Source organism: Macadamia integrifolia, chromosome 11 (assembly GCF_013358625.1).
Source record: "Macadamia integrifolia cultivar HAES 741 chromosome 11, SCU_Mint_v3, whole genome shotgun sequence".
In the NCBI taxonomy this organism is placed as follows: domain Eukaryota; kingdom Viridiplantae; phylum Streptophyta; class Magnoliopsida; order Proteales; family Proteaceae; genus Macadamia; species Macadamia integrifolia.
This window is the reverse complement of record NC_056567.1, coordinates 26822834-26836153: the sequence shown is the minus strand read 5'-3', so window position 1 is coordinate 26836153 and position 13320 is coordinate 26822834. Positions and strand designations below refer to the sequence as shown.

General features: G+C 34.8%; 1 protein-coding gene across 1 annotated transcript; it reads left to right on the top strand.

Moving 5' to 3' along the window:
• The first annotated feature begins 9629 nt into the window (after window positions 1-9629).
• LOC122094222 (sugar carrier protein C-like) lies at window positions 9630-12618 on the top strand. Its single transcript, XM_042664953.1, has 4 exons — window positions 9630-9919; window positions 10009-10331; window positions 11285-11914; window positions 12009-12618. The coding sequence occupies exons 1-4, from the start codon at window positions 9784-9786 to the stop codon at window positions 12483-12485; spliced, it is 1566 nt and encodes a 521-aa protein (XP_042520887.1). The 5' UTR covers window positions 9630-9783; the 3' UTR covers window positions 12486-12618.
• The last annotated feature ends 702 nt before the right edge of the window (window positions 12619-13320 follow it).

The window sequence follows — 13320 nt, the reverse complement described above, 5'->3', positions numbered from 1 at the left end:
AGGGATTAGTCAGGTCAAAAGATTTGGACACCCAAAGTATCAAAAAAAAAAAAAAAAAATAGAAGTCATCTCATCTTATATTTTTCAAGGTCTCCAAGCTCAAAAATAGGAGCACTTGGGATTCATTCTCCAATTGAAACCTGGAAACCATTTACAGAAGCTGGTGGATCTTTTTTAATTGTTTTGGAAGCTAGTTTATGCAGTAGCTACTGTTAATTATATAGAGGACATGGTTAGCCACATATGGAGGACCTAGTATGACTTTTAAGAGGAAATTTGAATGATCAAGCTTCACTCTGTTGTCACTTAAGTTTCATAGTGAAGACTAGTTGGGTAGAAAACCAGGATTTAAGTCATTTTAAGCTTAAGAATTTTCTTAATGTATTCTCTAATCTGCAACCAAGACTCAAAGAAACCTTAGAAGTCTCTTCTTGACCTCTAATTTCCAAGTCTACTCTACTTTTGCTTTTAGTTGTGGGAGGTGTGGTACACTTAGGGGTGTCAATCAGTCAAGCCAGGTTAGTTTCAATCGGACTTAGCCATGTCTAGTGTGCTATACCCTTGGATTGTGACTTACCTATTTAAGGAATAACTTGGGTTTGGTTGGATTTTGGGTTTGAACTTTTAATTAGGTGTTTTCTTAATCAGATCTTAAATGGATAATGTACTAATAAAGCCTTAAACGGTCTGTAATTGTCTTAGATTTGAAATTTTTTAATATATTTTATTAAATTATCAACAATTTATAAAAGATCTTACATTTAATTGCATTCACGAATTGATAAAAATATCAATATATATCCTAGTCTATGAAAAAAAAATTTAAATATACATATTAAATGTTGGGGTATACATGTCAAGCCAAATCAGGCTTGTAAACATGCTGAGCCAATCGAGCATCCATCAAGCTTACCCTTGCACTGTGTACTAATAATCGGTGCATGCCAGATCGATCTATAAACGATTAGGTCCAATCGGTATATCATCAAGGACCCCTTCACCAATAAGATAACAATTGGGTTAAGTTCGATTATAAGACCCAATCATTGTTTACCATTTCGCCGGTAATGCATCTTGCAAGTGAATCATATTTCATGAATATTATACATAGCTATTATTCATTGTGGGTCAGTTTCAGCATTGCTCTTGAGCACGTTGGGTTTCTAGGGTTGGAATCCAATGGGTCAATTCATCAATTTGGATTGAAATTGGTTGTGATTGATCATGATTTTGGCCATTTTGGAGTTGCCAATTTTAGGGTTTTTCAGATCTTAGGGGTTGATTATTTGCATCAAAATCATCTCCAGTGAGTCGGCGTGGTGCAATGGGCATCTAACGACTGAAGTGCATAATCGGGTCCTCCCAACCATTGAATGCTCATTGTACCTCGCGGCTCACTACAGACAATTTGAACTCTGATCTTTTAGGGCTTTTGAGACCGATTTTGAATTTAAAATCCCTTGGGGAGACCCTTTTCAGATGCATCATGGAGTTTGAGCTTCCATCAGCTGCCATCTTCATTGCCATGACTATGGCCAATGTATAACTTTTCAATTTTGTCTCCTTCGATTTTTCTTCAAAACAACCAAGATTGCATCTGTCCTTTCTCATTAGTGTTCAGTTAGATTCCAAAATTTTTAAATGGAGATAAGTCTCCCTGAGCTTGTTTTCTTGTTTCTCTATTGTCTTTGAAGTCTTTCTTTCCTGTTTGCTTTTAATGAAAATTGGACTTGGCTAAAGATGTATCAGTTTTTCAAGGAAGTCTTATTTATTTTGTTTTTTTATGAAAATTTCAAGGAAGTCTTGTCACATCATCTTGTGAGACCAAGGCTTTAAAACCCAGAATTGAACACAGGACTGTCTTTCATGGATTCTGATTCCAATCAAATCCTAATCAATTGGAATTGGTCAGCAACCAATCAAAAACTTAGATGATAGAATCTGGAAGAAAATGCAAACATTTTCATAAATCTTTTATTTTTTAAGTTTTTGAAATAAAATCTTGTAGATCCGACCATAAGTGATCGGTTTCATTGATTTTCTACTATTTCATCGATTAAAATAAAAAGAAAACGTAAAAATAAAATATAAATTTATTCATGGTTGATTCTAAAATGGGTTCTAAGAATAGCCACTAAACGGAATTGATTCCGATTTGATTTTTAATTTATGAATGATGATAGTGACTTGTTGAAGTATCTTCTCTTCTGAACTAACTCAAAAAACCTCAAGCAATGCACAATAAGGGAGATCGGAGTTATTAGCTGTGCTCGCTCTAAGGAGTTGACCCATCTTATTTTCCTCAAGTCAAGTCTGAAGCTTACAGTGATGTAACGGGGCAGCCTCTATGATTATAAGCTTGCAAAGAAGTCGGTTCTTCACTTTAATTATAGGCGAATAGAAGGCAAGGTCGCTTTCTGAATTGTAGTAAAGACTCTGGGGAAAGATAGTTTTGACCCTATATCATATGGATGAAGTTTTCTCATGTTTCATTACCATCCTTTGATTAGAATGGAAAATGGTAGTTTTGATCCTATAAAATGAGGTTTGAGTTAATGATGACACAAGAGTTCAATCACATGATCACATTACCGGTGGAGAGAGGAGATTCTCTCATCTCCATGGGAGAAAGAAAACCAAATCTATGTCTTAGCATTTAAATTTTAAGGAAAATAAGTCCTCTCACACTCTTTTCTCCTCCTTGACGTGTGGCATCTTGTGTATATGAATCGTGTAAGCCCCCTCCTCCCACCCCCCTTGTGCTTCTATTGGCTTGACGTAGGAGAATCCATCTTACATTGAATGCATGTCGATCTCTATTTTTAAATTTTATCATCTAAGAACCATATTATTGTTATTATTATGCTTGTTGTATACACAAATTTATACTTTTTCTAAGCATATTCATATATTAAGTTCTTTTAGTGATGCAACCATATCCATTAGGAATCTATTAGATTGACTTCTTGATGCATTAGGCCAAACTACTATTTTTAATAGTTAAATATGAATGTTTCACAGAAAAAGTATAATCATACAACTAATATTATACAGAAAATCTCATAAAATATATTAGTTTGAAGCTGATCCTCAAAATGTTACTGACTATGACAGTATTCTAGTTTATAAAATATTGACAATAATTTCAACTTTGGTGAAATAATTTATCAAATCTTTGAAAAACAGTTGATTGACATTATTATTGAATAATATCTAATGGGGGAATGAATTTTAATTTAGAGTATAGGCTACCTCAGCATACCTTGTGTCTATCTCTCTCCTCATCCAAAGTAAGGTTAGACATTTTTTTTTTTTTTAAGATAGAGGTTTCTCTAAGCAAGTGGGATAGCCTATGCCCATTTACAAATATTTTATATTTCTTTTTTTTCAAAAAAAAATTAATACAAAAGTATATGAGGAGACATTGGTTATGCCACTTGCTTAGAAAGACTTTTCTTTAAGGAGTCTCAAACATTAGGTGAGTAAATGTTGTCACTCACTTAATATCTGGGCGTTTTTAAGGGTGGTGCATGTAATTTTCGCTTAAAAATATGTAAGAATAACATACTTGATGAGGGTACTTTAGTAAATACACCTCAATACTTTATTTATATTCAAAATGGATGGCATGAGTCTCTTGACCATACCAATAAAAATTATCACACTATTTTGATTATTCTTTTAAGTGGTATTTTAAAAAGATAAGAACAAATAAACTGTATCTTCATCTGAGATCTTCCTTCTATTCTTAATCTAATATGATATGCATAAAACATTCAACAAGAGTAGAGAGGTAGAAGACTCTATCTAGTATAAAATAAAAATTATCTCAATATGATATATTAATATCTAATCGAATGAGAGAGCTTGGAGCTTATATGATACAAGTTCACTAATCCTTCCGTCTTCTAAGGGTGTGTCTGGTAAGTTAAATAAAAAGAAGAGAGACAAAGATGTGTAAACTTTTGCCTTTATTCGTCGTAATCAATGAGTTTTAAACTCAAAAATCAGTCTTTGTCGATTCCAAACTAGATTGCATCAAGTCAAACTCCGTTCTAAAAATCTTAGAATCAGCCCAAAAATCTAGAATCGACCCCTTATATCTGAAAACCCAATGATTTCATCTCTAGAAACCCTAGAATCAATTGCCCTAAAACGTCCAGAATCAAAATCAATCATGATTTATTCGATCAATCTGATTCTGATTTTTGAAACAATAATCATTAGTTTTATTTTCTTTATTTTCTTGGAGAAAATAATACTTAGTGATCACTAACTCATGTGCCATCATGGTATCAATGAGGAGATACACATAAGCATCAACATGGACTGATTTTTTTTATTTTATTGAAATAGGGAGGTATCATTTTGCCACCCTCTATATCTTGATGCAGAGGCTTATATGACCAAGGAACGTTCATTTTTTCCTATTTTCAAACGAACACAGTCTAAGTCAAATCCTTGGGATTGGCTGAACATAATATTATGCAATCGTTGACTTTGACTTTTAACGTGAATGCTCTTGCTCTTCCTTATCCATCCCCAAGACCCCAACCCATTCACATAGTCTGTCAAATTCCATTTCTCTCTCTCTCTCTCTCTCTCTCTCTCTCTCTCTCCGATTAATAATAATGTTGAAAAAGGGAAATTGAAGAGAGCACCACTTTAACATGGATGATGGCACCGGCCACCGACGTCGTAGCCTTGGTTCTCTACTGGATCATCTTAACATTTAAACCTATTTCCACCACACGATCAGCATCTACAAAGTTTACAGGAGTTTTTTGACTTTTCTTGCATTTAAATCTGTATGGACTCACAGGAGGTGGGGCTCACACCATCTGAAGAGACGAAGAAGATTCATATGCACTTTTGAAGAAGAAGACCCTTCTTAGTTCTCAGAGTGTTTATATTAAATGACATTTAAGTCATATGAGAGAATGTGAATGTGAGACACACGCTACACATTGTGTGTACCCCACTCACTAGTCTCAACCCAACACCTCCAAATTACGTCAACATGATATGATACAACACCACAAAGATATATGATGAAGAAGTGTAAAAGGGTTACCAAGAAAATAAATTTAATTATATAAATATAAAAGGTGGCCCCACTCCCCAATAGCTCGTCTTATTCTTTGACTTTTTTTATTTTCTTATTTTATTTTGTGGAAAAGTCCACTACAATACCCATTGCCCAAGGAGGCGTTACACTTCATTATTTGTCATATGCTTATATAGGTGGGGTCATGTTAAATAGTGAAGTGTTACTTTTCAATGTGTATAGTGAAACTTGGGAAAATTATATGATAAAAATATACTTTATTATGTCTATTATGTTTCATTATATGCCAATTGATAGTACATGAGAGGCAGGGGCATCAATTGGTCGGTTTGGATTTTATTGATTTATTTTGGTGTGAGAATAAATGAAATCAAAATATGAACCAATAAAGGTGCAATAGTTTTGATTTGATTTTGATTTTTTATTGGTTTCTCTTATCGGTTTATTATCAATTTGATTTTGGCTTTGTTTCGATCTAACATGTAAATATATTTAAAAAGTATGAAAAAAATATGCATTTTTTATATACATTATGAATTTTCGGTTGCTATGGGTCATCTCAGTTTCAATGCAATCTAGTTTGGTTTCGGTCTCACAAAACTTAAACTCGAAACATAATCCAATAACCTTATATCAGTTTTGTTCCAGATCAATTTTGGTCAGTTTGTTTCTATTTTATTGGTTCAAGTTAGGTTTTGAGTCTTTTGACACCTCTAATGAATGGGGTCACCACATGACACTTGTTACACTTTTTTGCATACTTCAACACAATAGTAAGGTTGTTCCATTATTCTATTACGTCTTAGTGGTCACGAGTTTGAATAGAAAAACAATCTCTCCTCAAAGTAAGGGTACGGCTGCATAATTATAATCCTCCTCAAACTCATAGTGTAATTGGGTACATTTTTTTTTTTTCAAATCAAGTATAGCCAGCCATGTTTGAAGAACTTTTTTTGTGGAGCCATGTTTTTTGAACTTTGGAGAACAAAAACAAATAAAACAACCCACATTTACAGGGAGAAATTACTAAAATCTCCTCATATAGATTAAAAACTAAAGCTTCCTATAGTAAAATTTTATTTTCAATTATTGTTTTAAAAAATCAAACATGTCTAACTGGTCTAAGCAAAAGTTGATATGGGGAACATGGACCAACTTGAGAGTTGTACATGCTGGGTTCTATCGTCTATGCCTGTCGGCTGGTGGTTTCTCTGAATCACCCAGTGGAATAAGAATTGCTATTGATGGCCTTTGTTACTTTCGGTTCAGACAATACCCAATTAAGTTTTTATGGACCCAGTATTCTTGGAAGGAAAATGTGCGGCGTGTGCCAAAGGGGCTGACACTAGGTCTTGTCTATGGCTGGGCTAAGTTAGGTTAAGGTGTCCTTTTCAGAGATATTTTTTAGTATTAAGCAAAAAAATTAAATTAATTGAAACTAAAGAAAATAAATAAAGAAAGATTCCTCTTCCTTGTAGGGTAACCATCCCACCCCATTCACACTGTTAATGAGTTGTGGTCCCCATACCTTAAAGGTGATCTCCACACCCCATGGGTAATGTGATGAGATATGATGGAGTTGTTAACCGCAATGGGAGGGGGTTTGGACCACTGCTAGTTAAAATGGAAACTGCAAAAAAATAAAAATTTATGATATAAATTTTAAATAGATAAAAACGATGGATGGTACATCAAAAAAATAGGGAATGGCAAAAGGACAAAAACGAACAGTACAAGTATTAAACGTGTAGTTTTTAAAGAAACGAAATCAAGAAAACGATAGTATACTCCTGCAGTTTGAGAGATTATAACCTGTATACATGCATCTAATATTCCAAAAGCTCTAGGAGTCCCAAGATAAAATAACTTAATGGGCTACAAGAAAATGAGATGTTGCTAGTTTTAGTTTTTCTTTACTCAATGGGCTATAAGAAGATGAGATTTTTTTTTTTATAGATAGTATGGAAGTTAAAAATCAAGTATCATATTGTCTTCACTCTTCACTTTTACTAATAGGGTTTTTTTTTTTTTTTTTTTTTTAAATTAATTAATTTTTTAATAAAATTTATTTTTTACCCTTAAAAAATGGATACGCATTTAAAAAGCGTTTAAAACGGATTATTTTGCCATTTCCTTTTTTTTTTCTGTATAGTATAATAACATACGGAAAAACACGTTTTAATCGGCAAAAAAACTCAACCACATTTTAAACGCGTTTTAACTAACAGTGGTCTGAACTCAAAATAAACTAGAAGAAGTCGAATGCATAGATATTATGTGTAAATATTTAAATTTTATTCCCTTATTATGAGAGGAAAAAGTCTCCTACATGGTGGGGGTGTAGGGGACCTTTCTTACATGGACATGATTATTCAATTAAATTGACCATTGGATTAGATGGGAAACTTTCTCGATTGACAAATTTTCAATATGACATCACATCGTGTTTCGCCCACTTTTGTTTCCATGTAATGAATCAAGGGTGCCACAAGTGAACTGAAAATTGAAACTAAAACAGAAGTCGATTCAATTTTGGTTTCGATTATAAAATTTTGATTAGGTTTCAATTGTGAATTGTAAACCGTTGGTTCCATACCAATTAAAAATTGATAAATCAAATAAAATTTTAAATTAAATAAAAATTTAATAAATCATAAATTGATAACCGACCATTTCTCCATAGTCTTCCTGCCCTTCTATTTGAATTAAAATATAATAAATAGTCATTTGACGAAAAAAAAATTATGGTTGGACCGTATCATTTCAAAACCATTGCTTCGTAAAATCTAAAACATTTCAAAATTCTCTAATTTTTTGAATGGCCACTCTCTTACATTCATCTCTTTGACTCTTTCTTTCTTCAATCATGAGTTATGAGTTGAGAGTTCAGATGCTTATAGTTCACCAACACATAATGGTTCATGACAACCTATGTCATGTTTCTTCTTTGAATATTTCTTTAATTCTTAATAATAATATAAAATGATATATCAATCGCACAATGAAATTAATTGAACGAACGCGAAATGGACATAGTTCCTCCTCCCATTATAATATGAAAGTAAAGAAGTCTGAGAATCTAAGATAATAATATTGACCAATTTTCCGGATTTGTTTTAATGGGTGTATTTCTCACTATCTTAATTCCGTCTATGACTTTAGAAACTCATTCCAAAAGAAAGAAGAAAATAATTTCTGTACAACGGCTTTAAGTATATGGACTGGAATTCCTTTTATTAAACAAGACAGATGACACCACCTCAGTTTCCTTCCAAAATTAATAATCGCCTTAATTTGACAACCTTATCTCAAGCCAAGCAACCTTATGGGAATCGACAGATAACTCTAACCCAAAAATAGCCTTTCTCCCAGTAACCAAACAAGACTTAACTAATAAGACTTTTCATAATCGTTTTTTTTGGTAAACTTTCCATTATCTTCACTACTCTATTCAAATACATACTTTCTATATACACAAGAGAGATCACATGGTGATCAGACTTTTGGCACTTTGAGTAGAAAAAGGGCTTCAAAATGGGTCCCACAGCATCAAAGTTGCTACATATTGGTTCATACGGTTCACGTTTCCGATACTTTTTAGTTTTCCCTTTTAGTTTTATCTTCTCCATTAATTTTCCTAGTCAGCCTCCTATCACTCTTTCAAGTTTATCCAAAACCTTTCGCACCGTCCCTTTATTTTCCCTCAAACTTCTAAATGTCGCTATTTCACGATAAAAAAAAAAAAGTCTATTTACTTATGGACATAAGGGTGTCAAAACTTAAATTGAATCGATAAAATCGGTCTAACCAAATAAAAAACAGTCCAATCTAAATTATATCGAACCTTTATTGGGCTGATTTTAGTTTGGGTTATTGTAACCCCAAAATCAAACAAATCACACAGGAAATTGATTGAACCTAAAATCAAACCATAATTGATTCAAAACTCAAACTGAAATACAACCTTCTCGTGTGTTGCGTTATAGCATGGATAATTGAGATCGTTTGGCATACATTAGATATCATTCTTCTTGATGCTCTCGAAAATCCATAGTGAGTCTGCCTTAGGGTGCAAGAACTCGTGAGGAGTCAATCCAAATTAATAAAAAACCAAAAATAATTTGTTAAGAAATCAAATTTTGCATAGATTCGTATGGCAAATATAACATAATTTGGTTAAAAAATCGAAACCAACCTAATTACAAACCAATATAAAAAACTAAAACCAAACATAAATCAAACCACAACCAAGCTAGACCCAACCGACCGATTGACACCCCACCAACGATTATGTCATTAATTCATAGAGCGAGGGTGTTTTGGTCCTTCGAATTTATTGACCTTAATGTCGCCACTAAGACCAATCAGTTCATTGGGAATTTGGAGTGGATAATTACGTTTTAGAGGGTAGTTTGGTAATTAGACATTACTACCAGTCTACCATAATCCACTTCACCGATGCCTTTTTATCCAATCAAATTTGGAAATAATCCAATGGGACAGCTAAGCGTTTTACTCGGTTTTTCTTTTTTCTCTCGATAAATACTGACCCTCCAGTGCTGACCTAAAATCTCTCATAGTCTTCTTCTCCAACCTCCTTTGTTCCTCTCTTCGGTTTTTCTGTTTCAAGTCTTCCTCTTCTTTTTCTTTTTTGGATTTGTTTTTTGGTATCTTCTGCAACATTGTCAAGGTGTGAGTGAAGAAGGAAAGAGATCATGGCGGGAGGTGTGGTTATTTCCGCCAACGGGGCGGGCAAGGACTACCCTGGAAAGCTTACTATGTACGTCGTCTTGGCTTGTATCATTGCCGCTTCTGGTGGTCTAATTTTTGGTTACGATATTGGTATTTCTGGTAAGAATCTCAGAGATCTCAAGTTATGTTTTATTGATCTTTTGGTTATGCTTCGTTTCTCTGATCTGTGGAGGTTTTGATGGTTTTAGGTGGAGTGACATCTATGGATTCTTTTCTGTCAAAGTTCTTCCCCTCTGTGTATCATAAGGAGAAAGGTGATAAGTCCACGAATCAGTATTGTAAATTTGACAGTCAGATTCTCACAATGTTTACTTCCTCTTTGTACCTCGCTGCTCTGGTGGCGTCGGTTTGTGCGTCCACTGTCACGAGAAAATTTGGTCGGAAAATTTCCATGTTATTTGGAGGTGTGGTTTTCTTCGCCGGAGCTGGTATCAATGCAGGTGCTAAGGATGTCGCCATGCTTATTATCGGTCGTATACTACTCGGTATTGGTATTGGATTTGCTAATCAGGTGAATACACTTATCCTTAACTCTGTTTTTGCTTGCTGATCTGTTTGAGTTTATTTTTCTTCTGTTTCTGTTCTTCATTTTTCTACAAAATTTTCCGCGTTTTATTATGAAGAGCCTTTGTTTTAAATCCTTGTTGCGATTACTGGCGAGATTTTCCTCGAGATTCTAAGTTATCTTCTACTTTGCTTCCATCGTTTTCTTTCGTTGGGAATAAGTATCAATTATACGTTCTTTCAGAGTTTCAGTTTGTCGCTACGTTTTTATTCTCTGAAATTCAATTTTTGTCTTCAGATCGGTCTGTTTTTTACTGGTTTTTGATAGTTTTCTCGGAATAATTGATCGTAATTCTTCGAATTCAAAAGAAATTTTTGATACTTACCTCTAACCTCATCCTAAATTATTTCAATTTTTGTGGTTATTTCAGATCCCCACTCTTCCTGCTCTGTTTTCACTCCTAACGTCTGTCTTTTTGTACTGTACTGTACAACTTCTGCTATTTAATTAGATTATTATTAAGAAACTTGTTCGTTTTTTTATCGATGGTCAAGTCTTGCTTTTCCCTGTTTCTTTCCTTTGTGACGTTTATACTCCAATATTCAACAACGTCGACTGTAACGGTTTAAAACCAAGTCAAGTGATGAAGCTTTCCTAATCCCAATTAGATAGAAACCAGAGCTGTAAGTCGTCGTTTTACACCTCACGTGCTCCAGTTTTCCGGTGATATTTTTAGTGCTACAACGCACATAAGGTTTCGTTTCTCTTTGTTTTTTTGCGGTTTTCAAAAAGATGTGGCCCCTCCTTTTGCATCATCCCTGCTCTTTTATTGTCCTACTGGTGTTGATTTGGGCCCATTAAGCCGTTACTTTTGGGGAAAAGCTATTGGGTAGAATGGTAGAATTGGAGTCTATGAATAATAATCTTTTTTTTTTTTTTGTTTTTTTGTTTTTTTACAGTCTGTACCACTCTACCTCTCCGAGATGGCTCCCTACAAGTTTCGTGGTGCACTCAACATTGGGTTTCAACTTATGATCACTCTGGGTATACTCTTCGCTAACCTGATTAACTACTTTACGGCTAAGATTGAGGGAGGATGGGGTTGGCGTGTGAGCTTGGGCGGCGCCGCTGTCCCTGCTGCCATCATCACCATTGGATCTATTTTCCTCCCAGATACCCCAAACTCCCTCATTGAGAGAAGCTCGAGAGAGGTTGCCAAAGAGAAGCTCCAAAAAATCCGTGGCACACCCGATGTGGATGATGAGTTTGAAGACTTGGTTGCTGCTAGCGAAGCATCAAAGAAGGTGGAGCACCCATGGAGAAACATCTTAGAGCCGAAATACAGACCCCACCTCACCATGGCCATCATGATCCCCTTCTTCCAGCAACTTACCGGGATCAATGTGATCATGTTTTACGCTCCTGTACTGTTCAAAACAATTGGCTTTGGAGACAACGCGTCTCTTATGTCTGCTGTGATCACCGGTATGGTTAACGTCCTAGCGACATTCGTCTCCATTATGTTGGCTGATAACTGGGGCAGAAGAAAGCTCTTCATGGAGGGCGGAATCCAAATGTTCATCTGCCAGGTACTACCCTTAAATGTGATTATAAATATTCAAAAAAAAATTAGTATTCTGACTCTCAGTGTCTTCTAACTGTTTGATTCAATTTCTTGCACAGATCGCAGTGGCAATTCTGATAGGTATGAAATTCGGTACTAGTGGACAAGCGGATCATCTGTCCAAGGGATACGCCATTATTGTTGTGTTGTTCATTTGCATCTATGTGTCCGGGTTCGCCTGGTCATGGGGTCCGTTGGGATGGTTGGTGCCCAGTGAAATATTCCCATTGGAGATAAGATCTGCAGCACAGAGTATCAATGTTGCAACGAACATGATCTTCACCTTCATTATAGCACAGGTGTTCTTGACTATGCTGTGCCATTTGAAATTCGGGCTCTTCTTCTTCTTTGCTGGTTGGGTTTTCGTTATGACCATCTTCATCTACTTCTTATTGCCTGAGACTAAGGGGGTTCCCATTGAAGAGATGTCACGAGTGTGGAAGCGACACTGGTACTGGGGAAAGTACATTCCTGATGAAGATGTGATTGGGGGTTACGAAATGGAGACTGGTCGCCCAGTGAAGAGCATCGACTGATTAATTTCTACTTTTTTTTTTTTTGGAAGGATTCTATTCTCAAATTGTCTTGGTAAATATCTGTTTGGATTAAGGTTTTATTATAGGAAACCTTTTTATTTTAGAAATGAAATCAAAAATAGATTGTTTTATATATATAGTAACAGATAAAGCAAGATTTTTTTTCCCTAAAAAATTTTCTTTACTGTCTTTGTTTAGCAAATTGGAATTACAAACGTAGAGAACCGTCATACTTTAGGAATCTCACGTTCCTCTTTTATATTTTTTGAAGCACATAATTTAAAACTTTAAGAATGAATGATGCCATGTGCATTTGTTATGGCCATTCATGAAAGCCTGGGAAACGAATGGTCAACTTGTAATGATCCCAATATGGGGATTTTGAGTAAATTCATGGTTAGAGTAACGATTTGAATTATATGGCCTTAGCACATGGCTTGATTTGTGGCAACCACTGAATATTCGGCCCTACCAAATTGGGGTCATGCCACTATAGAAGAAAATTATAAAGTGAAATTTCACATTATATAGAAGGTAGACCTAAATTTTTCTTTCGCATTTGTACTTATAACATATGCGAAAAATATATCTGTTTGGTGGTGTGGTCCCTGCATGGTGGCATACATAATTACTATCATATTTTTATAAAATCAAAATTTTCATTCATGTTGATGTGTTTATGTACATTTTCATTTGTCACTGTGACCTACTATAATGGGCTATAATGGGTGTTTATTCCATTTGGTAGTCTGGAACTCTGGATTGGTGAAATTCATGCTCCATACCCAAAAAAAATCCTCTGTGACTTAATGATGTTTTATGCATTCAATTTTGA

Bases quoted from the DNA above. Each gene is read 5' to 3' on its own strand.
- LOC122094222 (XM_042664953.1), top strand. From the start codon at position 9,784: ATGGCGGGAGGTGTGGTTATTTCCGCCAACGGGGCGGGCAAGGACTAC. The intron at 9,920-10,008 runs GTAAGAATCTCA...TGATGGTTTTAG, and splicing joins TTACGATATTGGTATTTCTG to GTGGAGTGACATCTATGGAT. The intron at 11,915-12,008 runs GTACTACCCTTA...TTTCTTGCACAG, and splicing joins TCCAAATGTTCATCTGCCAG to ATCGCAGTGGCAATTCTGAT.